Source organism: Rhinopithecus roxellana, chromosome 14 (assembly GCF_007565055.1).
Source record: "Rhinopithecus roxellana isolate Shanxi Qingling chromosome 14, ASM756505v1, whole genome shotgun sequence".
In the NCBI taxonomy this organism is placed as follows: Eukaryota; Metazoa; Chordata; class Mammalia; order Primates; family Cercopithecidae; genus Rhinopithecus; species Rhinopithecus roxellana.
In genome coordinates, this window is record NC_044562.1 from 37,697,592 (window position 1) to 37,717,807 (window position 20,216).

At 40.9% G+C, this 20,216-nt stretch overlaps 1 protein-coding gene across 3 annotated transcripts in view; it reads left to right on the top strand.

Moving 5' to 3' along the window:
• Positions 1–20,216, top strand: part of HECW2 (HECT, C2 and WW domain containing E3 ubiquitin protein ligase 2) — a 238,926-nt gene that overhangs the window by 103,992 nt on the left and 114,718 nt on the right. For 2 of the 3 annotated variants that reach the window (XM_030915952.1, XM_010381608.2), the window contains exons 5-10: positions 2,804–2,973; positions 5,297–5,439; positions 7,462–7,562; positions 7,999–9,351; positions 10,523–10,618; positions 19,869–20,019. In XM_030915952.1, coding sequence (XP_030771812.1) covers positions 2,804–2,973; positions 5,297–5,439; positions 7,462–7,562; positions 7,999–9,351; positions 10,523–10,618; positions 19,869–20,019 — 2,014 coding nt within the window. Of the gene's footprint in view, positions 1–2,803; positions 2,974–5,296; positions 5,440–7,461; positions 7,563–7,998; positions 9,352–10,522; positions 10,619–19,868; positions 20,020–20,216 lie in introns of those variants that run through there. The other variant, XM_030915953.1, reaches the window with a different exon arrangement.

Consider the following 20,216-nt stretch of genomic DNA (forward strand, 5'->3'; position numbering starts at 1 on the left):
TCGTTATAGCATACTGACAGTGGATGATAATATTTATCTGAGAGCATTTAAGCAGTATAGAATGGCTGCCTGCAAATATTCCACTGTTGATTATATGTGGATAGGTAGGGGCACAAATACTTGAATTTTAGAGCTAAAATTAAAAATGTATTTTCATTAATATTTTAAACGTGCTCCAAATAAAGCTTTACTTAGGATATTTAACACGTCAAACCTTTGTGACTTTGAGTCCTTCTTTGGCCTATTACATGGTGTGGATATTTGTGAGCAATAGCATATGTAAAAGACAGAAAAGAAAAGATCTGAAATGAGATGGATAAAGGGAACCAAATAATCAGATTACAAATGATTGGTAGTTTATTGTATTTATTAAGGAAGATTTGTACAGTGTTCCATTGTGGAAAAATTTTGTATCAGGCTTATCTGACAGTGATATTATTTATTACAGTGACTTAATCATCTGGTGGAATGCTTTTTGTTCAAAGGAATATTTTTTGTGAGTTATTTAACTCTGTCAGACTTTGTGGCATTCATTTCTGTCTATGTTACTCTTCATCTACTACAAAGAAATCCCTTTTTTGGGCATAGATTTAATACATAAAGAGTTTCATTCTTCTGTCTGGATTCAAGGGGAACATAATCAAGAAAGGCAAGAAAATAAATGTGGCAATTGCCTTTTCTTCTCAAAGCTGTTCCCTGCTGAAGAAAACCAAGTGAAAGTAGCATCATTAAATTGACAGTAAGATGCAAATTCTGCATTTAATAATGAGTAGTTTATGAAGTGTCAGGAATGGGGATTGCAAGGCTAATGAGATAATGGCAGCCTCTCTGAAGTGCCTATCTAGTTCTTTACCCGTCTTTTCCTTCTCCTACTGGTTTTCAGATCAAAGATCTTACTATATATTTCATGCAGCGTTCTCAATGCACAGTGACTCACGCCTGTAATCCCAGCACTTTGGGAGGCTGAGGCGGGCAGGTCATGAGGTCAGGAGATCAAGACCATCCTGGCCAACATGGTGAAACCCCGTCTCTACTAAAAATACAAAAAATTCGCTGGGTGTGGTGGTGCGTGCCTGTAATCCCAGCTACTTGGGAGGCTGAGGTATGAGAATCGCCTGAACCTGGGAGGCAGAGGTTGCAGTGAGCCAAGATCATGCCACTGCACTCCAGCCTGGTGACAGAACAAGATTCTATCTCAAAAAAATAAAATAAAATAAAGATGCTCTTGGTTTAATTTTTAAATATTTGCAGATGTATCAAACTTTCCCCCTCTACTGCCAGGTATGTGTCATTAGACATTTCTGGAGTGTTTTCAGCACATGTGCCTGGGCCATAAATTCTTGTGGGCCACTGGTGAGCCACCTCCTGGGAGCACTCATTCAAGAATATGGTTCTATGGGCAATTTCAGGCCAATTCTGTTTTTCTAAGAAAGACCTTGTGTTTCAGGAATGGGCTTGTGTGGGATGACCCTGGTGACCTCCTATAATTTAGGGTCACTATCCAGGGTCTGTTTGCCAGCTGATCTGGGTAATCCAAAGGTCTATGGAGGTTCAGGGGCCATATGCAAAATTTCTCTCTGAACCACAGTGTTCAGAACTTCCCTAGGTTAATCTTCCGGCATTTTCTAAGATGACTTTGCTCCCAGGCCTATCTTATTCAAACCAATATTCTCAGAAATGTTGAAGACTCAGTGGAGCCAGCTTTATTTCCTGACATGTTTGTGTCTCTTAGCCTGACCATGGAAAAACATACAGTCTTCTCACTAAATGGACTTTGGCTAGGACTTTTAGCAGCATATAGTATGAAACAGCAATTTGTGAATCTAACGTGAGTTATAGGACATTCTCCAAATGTTTAAGTTACTTTACTGGCTATTTAAAATAGCAGGTAGCACTTACATTTCAGAAAACATTTCCCCTAACATTCATCACATTTATGGAATATATATGACATTTTAAATGTGGTACAAATGGATATATGCTCTGATGTTTCATCTCCCATTAAACTTAGTTCTATGTATATGTAGAAGATTCGTTTTTCTCTCATGAAGGAACATGTTTTTCAGTGAACTGCTTACTAAGTATTTCTCTCAAGACGTTGTCTTGGGAGGCCGAGGTGGGTGGATCACGGGGTCAGGAGATAGAGACCATCCTGGCAAACACTGTGAAACCCCATCTCTACTAAAAATACAAAAAAATTAGCCAGGTGTGGTGGCGGGCACCTATAGTCCCAGCTACTCTGGAGGCTGAGGCAGGAGAATGGCATGAACCCAGCGGGCGGAGCTTGCAGTGAGCAGAGATCGCGTCACTGCACTCCAGCGTGGGCAACAGAGCAAGACTCCGTCTCAAAAAAAAAAAAAAAAAAAAAAAAAGACACTGTCTGAGATTCTGGTTGTCGAATTACATTGCCCTAGGAAAAAGGTGGTGAAGGTGCACATGTTGGAATCAAAAGGGAGCTGAAAAACTGAAAAGTCAGTTTAGGAATGTGAGGTGGTGCTAAAAGTTTGGCTTCACTTATGCGGCCTGTTAGGTGACCCCTCTGCTGAAATGACTGCCATAAGCCATTTGTCTTTACCTATCTAAGCAATAATAGTGTGAATATTGCTATTGTGTTACTGAGTCGTTTCTGTTTAGAGCCTCCTGTGTGTTTATTTAAGAACAAATTGTCTTTGAGCTGCTTGTTTTAATCAGGACATATGGATCCTTCCTTCTTCTATCCCTTGTTCTCTCCCTTCCTCCTTGCTTTCCTCCCTCCCTCCTGCTTTCTTTTTGTCCTTCCCTCCTTCTTCCTCTTTCTTTAAAGATCTTAGGGCAGTTGGGCTAAAGAAAGGGATGTTCTTCAATCCTGACCCTTATCTTAAGATGTCAATTCAGCCAGGAAAGAAGAGCAGTTTCCCCACCTGTGCCCACCATGGGCAGGAGAGACGGTCTACTATCATCAGTAACACTACCAATCCAATTTGGCACCGAGAGGTAAGATGATCCCTAGGGGTCTCCTACTTGTCAGTGAGGAAGTCAGCCCAGCCTGTCTCTTTCCTCGGGACTTTTGCATCCTCAGGTTGTTTATGAAGTGTCTAGGGGTTCTGTCGGGAATGGGATACAATGAGAATGAGCTATTCCCACCTCTCCAGAACCAGGTCTAAGGTAAGACAAATGAAGCTGTCACTTCAGGGGAACAATTTAAGGAGCCTCCGAAAAACTCAGTTGTTAAAATAAAGATCCTAATGCAGTTTGTTTAAACTCACAATTAATGCAAAAAGTTCATGATGAATAAAATATGAAAATTTGAAGTAAGGACCGGATCAGTAACATTGCCTTGTAGAGTCCTAGTGGGACCTGAGGCAAAAGGAAAAATCAGCAATACTGATCGTGTTTTTATTTAAAATTTTGATATTTTGTTGTAGCATACATTTAGCACAAATTAAAGGAATTTCTCTCTCTACGGGCTTTGGCAAATGTTTTATGAATTTCTAGATTTTCGTTAATTAGATGAGCCATTCAAGGAGTCATCATCCTGCATGAAGCCAGATTGTGTTGATGGTATTTTAGACTTCCTCACAGCTACAGTATGCTACCAGTCATCTTAGTGCACCATATCAGTGAAATCAAGCAAAGGGTTTTCTCATTTGAACTATGGAAAGTCAGAGAATGAACAAACAGACACTTCTTATCTAGTGAGCAAAGCTTGAGCTCTTTCTCCATTTCTCAGAGATCTGAAGTATGTTTTACATAACTAGTGTGAGAATGTTTCTGGGCTGGCACAGGAGTTACACAGTTAATTAGATCATACCCTCAATATTTAATGACAACAATATGTTCTAACAATGTTGTAGAAATATTTAATTGGAGAGAGGTATTCAGGGGATCTAAAACCAATTGGAGAAAAGATACAGTTATTTGCCAACACAGCAAGGTATTTCTCCTGGGCAGTTCCTATGGTTTTGGATATTGAATATTGCTTGTATTCTTATGCTTGGTTTAAGAAACTACTAATGATCTATCATGGTAAAAAACTATTAAGGGCATACCACTTAGTCTAATGCATTTCAAAGCCTAGAAGAAGTAAAAATATATCTCAATATGATTCCAGAAGGCACATAATAGATATGATAATGAAACAAGCAGTAACTATTTTCCTAACATTTTATATTTGCAAAGTTTTTGACCATGTCACCAGTGCAAGCCTGAAAGGGAGGCACAAAGGATGAGATTATTATGTCTTCATTTTGGTGATTAACAAATTGAAGCTTAAAGTGTTTATGGGACTAGGTATTCAGAGACAGAAGTGGGGCTTAAACTCGGCTTTTTTATTCTAAGCAAGTACTTTTTTCCATTAAGCAGACTGCCAAATTGCATGGTCCTTTGGAAAACCTTAATTGTTATGACTAGATAAACCTAGAGGCACCTAAGTGAAAAGTTAGCTAACACTATTCACATCACTGTAGTTGATGGATACTCTCAGGGAAGCAGTGAAATAATTTAGGTTAGATTCCTGGCACCATCATTTACTTATACTGAGATTCTCATCTTTAAAAAGAAAATTATATCATTGTAAAGATAAAGTGAAGATAATATATGTAAAAGTCTCTGTAAGTGAGTAAAGCTCTTCATATTTATTTTATATCTTGTTAATGTCCAATCCAAATTTCCCCAGTGGCATTCTTAAAATGAAAACAACAAAACCTGTCTTAACTTCACACTTTTATTTTTCTGTCCCAGAAGAAAGAAATAACCCTGTGTGCCTTTTAAACTTAAGGAAAAATTCCATTTAAACATTGTTTTAACATTTATCAGGGAAACCACAGTATTCTGCAGATGTTCCTATTTTAACCACTAAGTGGAGGAGTATTTTAAACTATGTTTTGCAACTTCAGAATTTCATGAGATTAGGAATTCAAATTGTCAATCAAATATACTAGTTAATTCTAAACCATTCTATAACAAGATATTAAATATCAAAGAATTGAGATACAATAAATGTAGAGAGTACAAAAATTGCATTGTGCATAACTTAATATTTGATAACATCTCCTAAGACTGTGAAACTAGGAAGGGCTGCATGATTGACTGAGAGGGCTTCTTTTGTCATACAGATCCTTGACTGCTGCTTTTTAGTCATGGTGAATGCTAATGCTTCTGTGTGAATAAAGGATTGACAGTAGCTGCAGCGATTTCTAGCTATGTGGAACTCTATGTTGTTGGAATTTAAGAGATACCATTTCCTATACAAATAAAATGATACAGTATCATATTTGTCTTTCTTTTAAACCAGCATGTTATCTGTTTGTGTTTTCAGAAATATTCCTTTTTTGCACTTCTTACTGATGTCTTAGAAATTGAAATTAAAGACAAATTTGCCAAGAGCCGTCCCATCATCAAGCGTTTTCTGGGGAAACTAACCATTCCAGTCCAGAGGCTGCTGGAGCGACAAGCTATTGGGTAATCAGCCCTTACCTTTGGGGATCTTGTTGAGATTAGTTCGTATAGGAAAAAATGAAATGAAACTTGGTACTCCTAGGACTTTTCAGACTGGTAAGAAGTAGTAACACAATTCTTTTAAAAATAAAATTGTCCTTACACTTACTAAAATATACTTGACAAAAAGTAGTTTATTTTAATTATGTACATTTTTTGCATCTTTATCTTTTTCAAGAGGTACCCACCATTAACATTTCAGTGTCAAATCTCATAGTGTTTGATTGTTTCTCAGTATATTGGAATTTTTTATAAAACCTTCTCCCTAGGGCAGAATTCTAAGGTCAGGTTGATGCCTATCTTATCCCAATTAATTCCATCCAGAGAACTTGTTACTCTTGAAAAACAGAAACAATCTTGTTTGGAGCCATTTAAAACAAGACCTAGACTTGAGGAAGTGTTATAATAAAACTCCTAGACATATACATTCATTCAAGCAGTTAAAATTTATTCATTGACATACTCTTAAAATTTAGTTAATGTGTAATTAATGTCTTTTCTTTTTGTGAGCTTCTTGTAAGTTGTGAGTAAAGTAGTAAGTCATACTGAGGAGATAGAGAAGACCAAAAACAAGTTATGCAAATTAATAATGCATCAGTGACTAGAGGCTCTAAACTGTACAGTGGAGCAAATAGTAGGTAGAAGAAACATTGTATCTTCCTTCTGAAATAGCCAGTAGAGGGCAGAGGTGGAGTGATTTGGCACTATCCTTCTGATGATTTTCCTTAATTAAGAATAGGTTGGCGGGCACGGCGGCTCATGCCTGTAATCCCAGCACTTTGGTCAGCCGAGGTGGGCAGATCACCTGAGGTCAGGAGGTCAAGACCAGCCTGGCCAAAATGGCGAAACCCCGTCTCTACAAAAATACAAAAAAAATAGCTGGGTATGGTGGCAGGCGCCTATAATCCCAGCTACTCGGGAGGCTGAAGCTAGGAGAATTGCTTGAACCCGGAGGTGGAGGTTGCAGTGAGCCAACATCACACCACTACACTCCAGCCTGGGCAACCTCGGCAACAGAGCAAGACTTCAAAAAAAAAAAAAGAATAAGTCATTTAATTCAGAATAAGATTGTTGCTTGTGTGCAAGAAAATGAAATGACTGCATTTGACTTTGATAAAGAGTCAGACTTGAAACAGATGGACAACTCCATCCTTGAGGAGGCAGGCAGCCTCGAGCCCGGGGCCCAGGAGAGGCAAAAACTGAACCTGCTTCCAGATCTGGGATATGACCCCACCATAGTGGCACATCTGACTTTGCCAACCATCCCATCAGCACTGCTTACAAGGCACCCTGAGAATCAGTGATAGGCCAGGTTCCCCAGTAGGGAGGGCCAGCAGCTCCAGCCTTCTTACTCTACAGGCGAGGAAGGAGAGCTTAGTGGCCCTCTCCCCGTCACACAGCCAGGGCTGCTATCTTGGGTATGAAGGGCCCTTTCCTTCTTGTGTTCTTGTGCTTCTTTCCCCTAACTCCCAGCTCCTGTTCTTCAGGGTATCACACAGTGCCCTACGTGCCGTGTTGGGTGATAATCCTTAGCTGCGAGTGTCCTTTTAGAACCAGCTTCCTGTTGTGCTAAATGCTGAGGAAACAGGCCCTCTCCCCTTTTACACCCGAGTCGAAAAACCCGTAAAACTTGAGGCCTTTCACCACTCCTTTGTGACCTTCAAAATGTCCTTTTCCTGGTCACCCCTTAAAAGTGAGAGAGTGAATCAGTGTCTGTAAAAATATTCACATAGTGTGTGATATCTTATGCTCTTAATAATAATTTTTCTTAGGGCAACATTTCCTTTTATCCCTGGGTTTATAAGTGTTCCATTTGTGTGAATGAATCATATTACATTGGACTATAATGTGCTTGGAGACTTTAATGTTCTTGTGAGTCTGAAAGTTTTAAGACAGATAGGAGGGATTTGGGGGGTGGCCTGTGGAAAGAAGGCGAAGGCTGACTCCAGTGTAGTCAGGATGAAAGAAGCATTTCTCTTCTTACAGTGATCAGATGCTCAGCTACAACCTTGGCAGAAGGCTTCCAGCTGACCACGTGAGTGGGTACCTCCAGTTTAAAGTGGAGGTTACATCTTCTGTTCATGAAGGTGAGATATCAATATATCTGTATGAATACGTTGCTATAGGAAAAACTTGTTAAACCTAACTCAATTGTCAGTTTGCTTCTGAGCAGAATTGAATTCATGTTCTGTTTTGAAAGTAAAATAGCTGTCAAACAATTACCTGCTGAAATTTTCTAAGCAAGTAGGAAAGCCTGTTTGCCCAAAAATGTCTCTTAGATTGATGCCTACATTTTGAAACTGGGCTGTAGAGTTTTCAGCCATACTAACATATTTAGCTCCTGTGCCAAAATGACTAGCAGTCTCCTCGTTTAGTAGTGAGTGGTGAATCTTAGCAAGTCAGTAGAAAGCCCTCAGTGGAATGACTGATTTCTTTGAACTGAATGGTGACAAAGCAAGTAGGTCATAAAACGTTCATTTGTTATTTCTAGTTAATTTTTAGAAATGCTGTTTTCTCATTCAGATGCCTCTCCAGAAGCTGTTGGCACAATACTTGGAGTCAATTCTGTGAATGGAGACTTAGGTAGCCCTTCCGATGATGAGGACATGCCAGGGAGCCATCACGACAGCCAGTTGTGCTCTAATGGGCCAGTTTCTGAGGACAGTGCTGCCGATGGGGCCCCCAAACATTCATTCAGGACTAGCTCCACGCTGGAAATAGACACCGAGGAATTAACCTCCACTTCTTCAAGGACCTCACCTCCCAGAGGACGTCAGGATTCACTCAATGATTACTTAGATGCTATCGAACACAACGGCCACTCCAGGCCAGGGACAGCGACCTGCTCTGAGAGGTCCATGGGTGCCTCTCCGAAACTGAGGAGTAGTTTTCCCACTGACACAAGACTCAATGCCATGCTTCATATTGACTCAGATGAGGAAGATCATGAGTTCCAGCAAGACCTGGGTTACCCGTCTTCCTTGGAGGAGGAGGGAGGCCTGATCATGTTTAGCAGGGCATCCAGAGCTGATGATGGAAGCCTGACATCTCAGACAAAGCTGGAGGATAACCCTGTTGAGAATGAGGAAGCCTCCACACACGAAGCCGCTTCCTTGGAGGATAAGCCAGAAAATCTTCCAGAGCTTGCAGAAAGCTCCTTACCTGCAGGCCCAGCCCCAGAGGAAGGTGAAGGCGGCCCAGAGTCTCAACCCAGTGCTGACCAGGCCAGTGCTGAATTGTGTGGCTCTCAAGAGGTAGATCAGCCCACAAGTGGGGCAGACACGGGGACTTCTGATGCATCAGGAGGAAGCCGAAGAGCCGTCAGTGAGACCGAGTCTCTCGAACAGGGCTCCGAGCCTTCCCAGGTGTCCTCTGAAACAGAACCCAGTGATCCTGCCAGGACAGAGAGTGTGAGCGAAGCCAGCACCAGGCCCGAGGGAGAGAGTGACCTGGAATGCGCTGACAGCTCCTGCAATGAGAGTGTGACCACGCAGCTGTCCTCTGTGGAGACGCGGTTCTCCTCTCTTGAGAGTGCACGGTTTCCTGAAACCCCAGGCTTTTCTTCTCAGGAGGAGGAAGACGGAGCCTGTGCAGCAGAGCCCACCAGCAGCGGCCCTGCCGAAGGGTCGCAGGATTCCGTGTGCACTGCTGGGTCTTTACCTGTGGTACAGGTGCCCAGTGGGGAGGAGGAAGGGCCAGGGGCAGAATCGGCCACTGTACCTGACCAGGAGGAGCTGGGGGAGGTCTGGCAGCGGAGGGGAAGCCTGGAGGGAGCTGCAGCTGCTGCCGAGAGCCCTCCCCAAGAAGAGGGCAGTGCTGGGGAGGCCCAAGGCACCTGTGAAGGGGCAACTGCCCAGGAGGAGGGCGCTACTGGAGGTAGGATATGGACACCACTGTGGCTTTTGGCTCGAGCGTAGCTGTGCAAATAGAAGTTCTGTAGTTTTCCCCTCAATCTAAACAAGGCCGCAGGTTGCATATTACCTGAATTCCTCACCTTGAGGTTCAGCAGGGGAAGAGAGGCACGATTGAAAACAGGGCCAGGAAGAGAAGGAAACAGGTAACAAATGTGTGGGCAGCTGAAACCCTTCCTCTAGATTAGGCCTCCTGTTTCAGAGTGGGGAGACCGAGGGACTTAATCACATAGCTAGGAAGAAGGCAGCATGATTTGCGTCCAGATGGGCTTGAGTTCAAATTCAATGCTCTTTTAAGAAATGGCTCTTCTGCTGCTGAAGGGCCTGTTAAACAGCAGTCTTCACACTTAAATAATGGGTCTCTTTTGGAACCTGGGTCTGTAGATACACAACCACACAGGCTGGCAGCTTCAGCCTTAGTGTAATCTGCAAAGGTTGTGAGAAATACCTAGTCACTCCTTTCTAAAATTTCACAGTGGAAGATTAATATATGCTATGCATCAAAGGTAATATTTTTGTCTTCTACAATTTAATAATGTCTACTAAGTTAGGTGATGCATTCTGACTTGGAGAATAAGCTGTTTTTGTATCCAAGGATACAAATTTACACCTGAAATTTTTATTACTCTCAGTGAATGCAGCTCTCTAGAATGATTCCTTTAAAATGCCCTATAAGGATGCATTAAAAATCAAAGAGCAATTTCATATGTCTGACTGACATAACTCAAAAATAGGAATGATTTTCTTATTCTGTAATTTATTTTTCTACCTACATGATCCCTTGTTTTCTTCCTCCTCTTTTTTTTTTTTTTATTTTGTTTCCTTCATTATATCGTAGCCACCGTGTGACCCTGAAGCATTAGTGCATGGCCAGGACAGAGGCCATTGTGGGTGAGGGAAGAGGAAACGGAAGCCGCAGGAAGGGAGGGATACATGCAGAGGACAGTTCTTCAGGAAGCCCGCTTCTAAGCATTCACCTCCTATTCTCTTCTTTTGTTTCTAGGTCCTCATATGGGAAATGAGACTAAACAGAGAAAAGAAACTAGCCTTGGAATTTATGTTAGGTTTTTATATAGAGTCTGTTTTGATACTGAAAGAGAAAACAATATCTGGTAACTTTCTACCTTTAATCCTAGGTTCTCAAGCCAACGGCCACCAGCCACTGCGATCACTACCTTCAGTGCGCCAGGATGTTAGCCGGTACCAGAGGGTGGACGAGGCTCTCCCACCAAGTGAGGACCTGTTATTTAAAAGGGCCCACCTTAATCAAAGGGTGAAAGGTGACAGGCAGACCCATTCCCATGAGTCTTAAAAGATGGATATGTGATCTTCAAGCAGAAGGAATCTGGGGGCTGCCACTTGGCATAGCAGGTGTAGTCTGGGACGTGCTAAGCCAATGACTCTTCTCTGGCACCATTCTGCTGAAAGAAAGGGCAGCTGTAAACCCTGTGCTGCCCATGGGGTAAACACTATAATAATGGAGGTAGATCTAGATATTTTGGAAAATTAGGTGCATAACAGAATTTTTTAAAATTACACCTAACCACAGCATGAATGTTCTATCAGCTAATAGACAAATTGGTACTCTCTCTTAGAAAAACCTCACTCTATATAATATACTGCCTTTCTGTTCACTTACAGCATTTAAAATCATTAAGCACAAGGTTTTGATTTTTTTCCTTAGGGATATGCAGGGAAGTATTGTTAATTTCAGAAATTAGTTTACTACTTATTTGGGACATGACAGTTACCTGGGGATTTGAAAGACATTTCATTTATTTCACTTTCAGAAAACACTTAGCACTTAAAGGAGAGATGGTAGAGGATTAGGGGTGCTGGGATATAGTTACATAACCTGTGTTAAAGGTATGAGTGATACCCTCAGCCAATCATAATCCAGATGAAATGTAAACTCGTATGTAAATTTCAACAGTTCTTTAAAGAGATGTAGCTCTATGAGAGCAATGCATTTTGATGAATATTGATAAAGCCTGGTAAACATTACTTTGAAAAAAAAAAACACTGGAAGGTACACCCTTTTGCCTTACCCCTTTTCTTCTTGCTCACCCCCTCCACTTACCCATCTTATATGTGATCACGACAAGAGGCTGATGCCTTGGTTCCTCTGTGTTTTAAAAATGGTGGGACATAAAGAAGAGAGGGGACGAATTTAACGGGTTACAATTCTGAGTGGTTAGTCTGGCAAGTACCGACAAAAGGGCTGAATGGTACTGTGGAGAATTTATCAAAATATCGGCTTAATCCTTTTGAAATTCTTTTGGGCACAGATCTTTCCCTTGTTTGTTTATTTGGATAACTGAGGGCTGTGACTCATAGGAAACATATTTTAAGCAGTTTAAAATAAAATGGACTGTGAGATTAATTAACCTTATGTCATCTTAAGCAGGTAGAGGGGCCCAGGGACCCGAGAGGGCCACAGAAAACTTCCTTATTGATAAAACATTTGGTAAACCCTTAGAGAGAAGATGAGTCAAAAAAGTAAAGTGTTCCTGGAAGATATTTAGGTATAATTGGAGCAAAACAAATTTGGAACACTGGGAGAGAGTTCTGAGAGAGCTTTATTTTTATGTATATACAGATTAATAGTCATTTAGAGTTTCAGAGTGTTGGACAGGAGCATTGCAGAAGTGCATTGATAAATCACGTCTTCCTAGCCACATCCAATTGCTGTAATTTTTGTTGTATATAAGTTTGGTCTCCTGATTGTATTTAATAAAGACAGATACTTTCCTGCTGAAATTATGACCACTGTTGTGATATCTCAATGTATTGTTTAAATACTGGTGTTTGCATTACACCTGTAGATACATCTTGGGAAATTTTTTTTTTGCAATTGGCAGCTTCTTTTAATGAGTTGATGTATTTGCAAAAGTAAAGGCAACTTAATGACTCATCGTATTTAATCAGTGACTGACAAACAGGAGGAAAATTCTTAAGAAGTGTTCCCTCTTATTCAGAGGTTTTCAGTGGTGGCAGGGGGTGCCACCCACTAGGCGATGTTTAGAGTTGAGGCGGAGTGGGTGGCCTTTCAGTGTAACAGTGGTTGAAGGGTGCTACTGGCATTTAGTGGGTGGAGGCCAGTGTATCAAACATCCTGCAATGGTGAGACAGTCTGATACAACTAAGAAGTGTCCCACCCAAAATTCGACAGTGTGCCCTCTAAGAAACACTTCTCTGTGCTAATTTATTTAATGCTTGGTAAATAACATTTTTGTTTTGTAAAATATAAACAGAATTTTTATATTTTAAAAACTCAGAAGTAAAGATGCCACCCTCTAAAAATATTAGTTATACACACACACACACTCATACACTCATACACTCGTGCTATAGGACCGAGCAACTTGCACATTTGGGGATGTGTTTTCTCATGGCTAGGTTGTGGATTGTGGTCTGAGCATACCTGACTGCTGTTCAGCTCTGTCAACCATTCCCATGTGTGTCTCGTCCTTGTGACAGTGGTAATCGCTTGGCTGCCCTTGCTACTTGTCTGTCCTCACTACTTGTCTGTCCTCACCTCAGCTGGGTCCCTGCCCTCCTTTTCTAACTGGACAACTCTGCTACCACCTCTGGCCATGCATCTGACTTACAGCTGCGGCATCTACACTTTGTGGTGTCTTGTGGCTTCTGAGGCTCAGCTAGGGGTGTCGGCTGGATCGTGCAGATTGGCCCATCTCTTAAATGACCTGGCTGAATTTTAAGGCTAACAGTTGTGATTTTTAACACTGTCAGTTATTATAACTTCATTTTTACGGTGATTTACACTTTACAAAGCACGCTCTTGCATGCTTTCCTTTATTTTTTGTTCTTTCAATAATTTTGCGAGGTAGGTGAAGCAGGTCTTGTCTGTAATTTATAGGTTGTTGCATAGAAGTCAGCTAATCTGATTCTTTTATTTTATAGTTGCAGAAACTGAAGCCCAGATAAATAAAGTTATTTGTTTAAGATTTCATGCAAGTAAAAGTTGAGACAGAGTCTCAGATATTCCCTCTCCTCTAACAGGTATTCTGATCTGAGATTGGAAGGGAAGGGCCTATTGTGTGGGTAGATGAATGTAAATCCTGAAGGTCTGGTTTGAGGCAGAGGGTGGCTTACATGGTGGTATGTTATTTATTGGGCACCACCAATGCCTCACATCAAAGGGTCTGGGGGTTTCTCTGAAACTTCAATATATTGCAGTGCTTTGAGGTCAGACCCACCAGAAGATTCAAAAAGTGCTCAGCTTTCTCTTCCTCTGGGATAGAGTTATGCAAAGAGGCGCTTCAAGGAGGCCTCTCACCTAGTAGGGAAGTGGCTGCAGTGGTTTGAGCCAACACGTTGTGGTTCAGATAGATGTGTTGTATTCAGCATCTGTATTAGACCCAGCAGCACCTTTCCTCTCTGTGCAGGTCACTTTCTTTCTACCCTAGGGACAAGCTACTGAAGCAGTGTAGTTTGAGCTTTGGTGGCTGCCATTCTTGATTCTTTTTTTTTTGCTCTGTCACCCAGGCTAGAGCACAGTGGCATGATCATGGTGCACTACGGCCCCTCAAACTCATGGGCTCAATGAAGCTCCTGCCTGGGCCTCCTGAGTAGCTGGGACTGGAGGCGAGCATGATCATGCCTGACTGGTTTTTTTATGTTTTTATTTTTTATAGAGAGAGGGGTCTCACTATGTTGCCAGGGCTGGCCTTGAACTCCTGGCCTCAAGCAATCCTCCCACCTTGGCCTCCCAAAGCGCTGGGATTATAGGCGTGAGCCACTGTGCCTGGGCTTGATTCTTTTTTTTCTTTTTCTTTATCATTATTATTGTTGTTATTTTAGCTCCTTTTCATCGTATTTTCAGGGATTTACTTGTTTGCTTTCTTCTTTTTCCATTCTTATTTCTCCCATCTCAAGAAGGGAAACAGATTTTGGACTTAGTACTAAGACTGATCAGCAGTGACGGTGATCTACCAATTGGTTCTCAAAATCGTACTCTTGCCTTAGGCCACACAGAGTGCACTGTGGCCTTGTGGCTTGTGTAACTCCAGCTCTGGTTGAGAGATATTCTAATGATTCGTAAAAAATAAGAAAGTTCCAGGCCTTGGAGGCAGCATGACACTGTTGAGAGCCTCCCAGGGAAGTAGCTTGGACTCCGTTATGCACAGAATGCCTTAAGAATTTGCTGTATCTTCTCATTCTGATGTTACTGATGGTCCTGGCAGCTAGAGGTAGTTCCGGGCTGAAGCCCTCTAGAATATTATTGGCATGACAAATGTTGGTCTTTTTAGCATTAAGATGAGTGAAAAAAGAATCACCAGCCCAGCCCCTCTGAAAAACTATTTTCTTTTTCTCTTATTGATTCCAATGTAATTGTGACTTAACCCATTGCTGCGTTGGAGACAATATGGAATTGTTGTATAAACGTTTTTCCCCCAAAATGGTAGATTTTGTAGGAATAGGACTAGAATCAGGATGAACAGTCTGGGTTAGTGGACTCTGATAGGATCCAAGATGTTGCATGTTGTTAGGACTAGTCTATTCCTTACGTGAGGGGTTCAAATGGGTAGTCCTGGACAACTATAGGGAAACGTTCATCATTTTTGTGTGGTTGTACACTTTCATTATTAAAGTGTTTTTTTAAATGAAGGCTTAAGACCATGCAGTGAATCTGAAAAGTGTAATTAATCTAAACTTAGAGTTTCTACTATGTTTAGGGTTAGGGGCTCTTATTCTCTAAGCTTACAACTTTGTTTTGAGAAGAAAATGGATACTTTCAATCTAAAAAACTACCTTATTAAAAATTGAAGATTAAAGTGCTGAATATGCAACTACTTGACTTTTTAAAAAACTTTTTGTTCAAATAAAATAGCAGAAAAGAACACATACGGCCTGCTGAATTCTTTCTACTAAACACACATGGCAGCCCACACCATCAGCATTCTAGAAGTCCCCTTTGTACCCCGTTTCAATCACTGTCCGCCACTCTGTATGGGGAAATGGGCCTACCGTTCTGACTCCTAAAGTCATAGATAAGTTTAGCCTACTTTTATACTTTATACAAATGGAATTTTACTTCCTTGAGTGTTCAAATAAGAAAAAAAAATCTTTTAAACACTGTCATCTGTCATTTATCACAAAGCTTATAATTTTCCTTGAAAGTACCTTTAGTTCATTATAACTTAATCATCTCGTCATTTTGGTGATGATACCTGTGGTTATTGCAGTTTTTATAGTGGATTTATACATTTACTTCACAACATTCAGGTGCTTGATTTTACTAAATCCAATAATAACCAATTCAAAACCCTGCCCATAGCCCACCCCCTCCCCACCTCTAATATGTTGTAATTCATGCCGTTTAGTTGTTGACTTCCCAATATCAGCATCCACTGAGATGTATTCACAGCTCATCTGATCATGAGCTGAGTGGTGCAGTGGAGACCGAGGTCTGGTTTGAAGGGAGTGGAAAAGGCTGATGAGATGAGCCAAGGGATCATAGGAACAATCCTATCCCCTTCCCGCATATGTTGATTTTAAAAACTGAAAATTCTAACGACCTTACCTCTTCTACCTGCCTCTGTTCCCTGCAGAGGAGACCAGTGCAGTGACAGCAGCCTTGGAGTAGTTTTACCCACTTCCTAATTCTCTGACTTTCCCTTAGTGTCCAGCCACTTAAAAGGGCCTATTTATATTTAAGTCTTAGAGTGTCTAAGAGTCCACTTGCTCCTGGATTTTAGGCTGAGGTTTAGATTTTGTTTGTTTGTTTGTTGTTTGTTTGTTTGTTTTTGAGATGCACTCCAACTCTGTTACCCAGGCTAGAGTGCAGTGGCATGATCTCAGCTCACTGTAGCCTCTACCTCCTGGGTTCGAGCGATTCTCCTGTCTTAGCCTCCTGAGTAGCTGGGATTATAGGCATGCACCACCACCCCCAGCTGAATTTTGTATTTTTAGTAGAGACAGGGTTTCACCATGTTGGCCAGTCTGGTCTCAAACTCCTGCCCTCGGTGATCCACACGCCTTGACTTCCCAAAGTGCCGGGATTACAGGTGTGAGCCACCGTGCCCAGCCACTGAGGTTAAGTTTCTAGTGAGCCTCCATTTCATGGTCTCTGAGAAATCTAGCATTTGCTTCATGGGTTTGTCCAGCAAATTAGCTACCGTTTTAAGTTATTATTCATTTATGTCAGTGCTGCTCAAATTTTAGTGTGTCTAGGAATAAGCTGAGAAGGTTGTTAAAAATGTAGATAACTGAGCCGTAGCTTTGGATAGTCCGATTCTGAAGACCCGGGGCACATCATAGAAATCTGCATTTTTATTGATCCTCAAAGTGATTCTGGCACATGTTGTCAGAGTCCCACCTGCCTTGAGAAACATTTCTCTAGGTAATAGTTTTCAAACCTTATTATTGTCATGACGTTATTTGTGCAAATGAAATATTATGTGGAACACTAGTATACATAACAATAACATTGGAGCTGTCATGGCTAAAATAGGATTGGCAGATGTTTGTGGAGCCCTGTCCCTTGGGGACTCAAAGCTCCTGGCCCTTAAGGCTAGCCTAGACATAAAATGTTGCTAAGTTCTTGCTGAACCTAATATAATAAAATGAGTGTAATTTTATAGATTCATAGAATACTAGAACTGGAAGGGACCTTTGCAGTTGATTCTGTCCTCTAATTTTTCAAAACTGTGATTCATAGAGGTGAAGTGACTTTTTTTAAGGTCTTGTAATGAAAGTGTGACAAGCCACAGCCAGATATCAGGCCTTCTATTTCCCAGTTCAGCGCAGAACAGACACAGACAGACACACACCCCCCGAAAAAAACATTGCTCTCATTTTCACTGCACCCTGATTATATAACCTATTTGACAATGTAGCAAGACAAGGAAGTAAATGTTAAGTCCCCAGTCTTCTAACTGCCTATCTCATTTTAGCATTGTCTATCTGAAAGAAACTTTGATGCTATGAAATGAGTTTTCATATGCTTTCTTATACCAAAAACAAACCAGGCCCCATATAAAGACATATAAGATGTTGGAGCAGTTGTACGCAATGAAGTAACTTTGATAGATACAACAGAGAGCTAACCTTCCTGCAGGCACCTCTGCTGCCTTTGCCTGGGTAGAATGATATCGACAGTGTGGGTAGAAGTGGATATGTACTTCATGGATAAACCAATAGCATAACAGCCCTTCCTGATTTCAGAGCCAAGCATTCACTTGAAATCAGCACTATAGAATTTGTCTTTATGGGGACTTGAGTAATTACACCAGTGTGAAGATACAATATTTGATAGGGATAATTTTAATATGCATTCAGTGACCTTAGAAAGCAAATTTTTGGTCCTTGTTTTCTTGTTCTCCCCATTGCACATTGAAAGGTCTTTATTGAACTATAAATTAAGGCTATTACTGGCCTTTGTGGAAGGTGAATACAAGAATCATTCTTTTTTATGGCTTTGTGTCATTTTAAATTATTTTTTCATTTATTACATGCTATGTGCAAGACACATTTATTTGGCTGTTCTCTCTTCCACCTCGCCATTTTGCTACACATAGACCTCAAGCAAGCCACAGTCATACCTCACTTGGTAAATTCCTACTTTGTTAGTTCCAGGAAAAAATTCCATCTTTGAGAATTTTTTTTTCACTGTTTTTGTCAGAAAATGGAAAGTATGCAACAATGTGTTTTCTTTTCTGCCATAACTGCCAGAAAATTGAGAGCCAAATTTTAGTAATAATCTAATCTTGGGAGTTTGGCAGCATCTCCTCTCTCTGTTTCCTTTAGTTTGTCTAGTTGGTCTCTATTTTTTTTTTATCCTGAATTGACCTATTCTACATTTTAAAAATTGGGGCTCCTGTAAACATTCTTTGGAGAAGGATTGGTCGTTTCTTTTCATGTGCATTTGATTTGATGTCTATGTGCCTGAATTACCCTGACTCTAATGAGAAAGGAATGAGATAGGGGTAATTGGTTCCCAGAATCTTTGAGATGGAAAAGCATGCAAGGAGCAGAGCAAAACGGTGAAAAGTGTTTTGAAAAATGGTTCCTGAAGATGCTTTAATGTACTTGGTATTTGTGAGCATATCAACAAGCTGAGCATGAGGTCTTTTGAAAATGTCTTATTGATGGGACTGTAGTGCCCAAAGAATTCAGATTTGGCAGGCTGTTTCATGGAAGAGTCTGTGTTACCTTGGAGCATGAATGGCGTTGTGTTGTTTACTGTCTGTGTGGTGCTTTTGTTCAGCCCAATTCCTCTTTCTTTTGCCATTTGTCATACATTACAATGTGCTTAGATCAACAAAAGATGTCTTTCTGCTCCCTGCTGAGGCGATGGCCTTCAGCGATGGTCTGGTGCAGGCTGATCTCTACTATGCAGGTCTTTCCAACCCTCCTAAGGACTCTGTTGGTATACTTGCCCTCTTCCCTTACAGAGCAAATGCCATACGTGGTCAGGAGAAAATATGCCCTTCTCGTGGTCTCCAGGATTAACCCCACTGTGTCTGTTGATAAGCATGTGATCACATGGACAGTTTTGAGATAATTGAATGTGTCAGGAGAAAAATGCTTATTAATTTCAAAAAATAACTTACACAAAAATATAAATGCATAAAGAACTTTCCTGGCTAAAGAATAGATTTCTGCTGTTTTCATGTTTCCTGTGTAAATGACCCTTCCCACGTGTAATAAGTTTCAAAATTTTGCCTTTTGAAAAGATCAGCTCATGCTCTGTGGATTTCAGTAGGGGAATGGCCTTTTAGAGAGTCACAAAGGTGGGGTGTCTGACTCTGAAGACCAGTCTGCCTTCTGAACATTCACTTGTATATTTCTCTAGAAAGACTTAACACACTTAAAAATAAAATTAATCTGTTAAAATGTTATGTTTATTTGAAGTTGGAAGGCAAGAAATTGCCCTTGCTCTGAAAATGTAGTCTTCTTTGGAAAAGTGCAAATAGAAGTTTGTAGATAATGATACTGTTTCATCACTAGGCGAGCATAGTTATTTTAGTTATTTTTTCCTGAGAACTAAATTTACTACAATTGTGCATGAATATGCATGTGGAAGTTTCCAGCTATGAGGTTTTCATTGAAGCTAGAAAAGATATGGAGAAATCAGTTTTTTTGGTGAAAATAAACATCAATACCCATTTTGATGTGAATATCTGAAGTGAAATGAAACCAACTACATATATTTTTTAAATGCTGAGGTTCTTATGTGAAGGGTGAGCATAGTGGGCAAATTTGGAAAGATTCGCTACATTTAAAGATTATTTAAGGTACTGGTATTATACGCACAAGATAATACCAGCTTAATAATCAGTCACAACAGATTCTGGAATGGACTGGGGAGAACTATGGGATAGTGCAGTGAGATGTATGTTATTAGTCTCAGATTATAGCATGTCAGAGAAAGAAAACATATGTTGAACTTAATGAACCCCATTAATGGTCTCAGCTCCTCCTCCTAATTCCTTTCGGTGCCTCACTGCTATTTAGACTGGGAGGCACGCATTGACAGCCACGGCAGGATCTTCTACGTGGATCACGTAAACAGAACCACAACGTGGCAGCGACCAACAGCTCCCCCAGCCCCACAGGTGCTGCAGAGATCTAACTCCATACAGCAAATGGAGCAGCTGAACCGGCGGTGAGGATGAGCATTTTGCTGTGACTGTTGTATTTTGTGGTTGGGCTAATTTTTACCTGGCACAAAGTAGAAGACATGGTTGTCTCTTTGATCTTTGGGTGTCCTGTCATTAAAGTGTAGCTAGCTATTACCTCTTTTGATTCCCAGACTTCAATTGGATTTCTTTTGATTAAAAAATAATAATAATACCCACATAT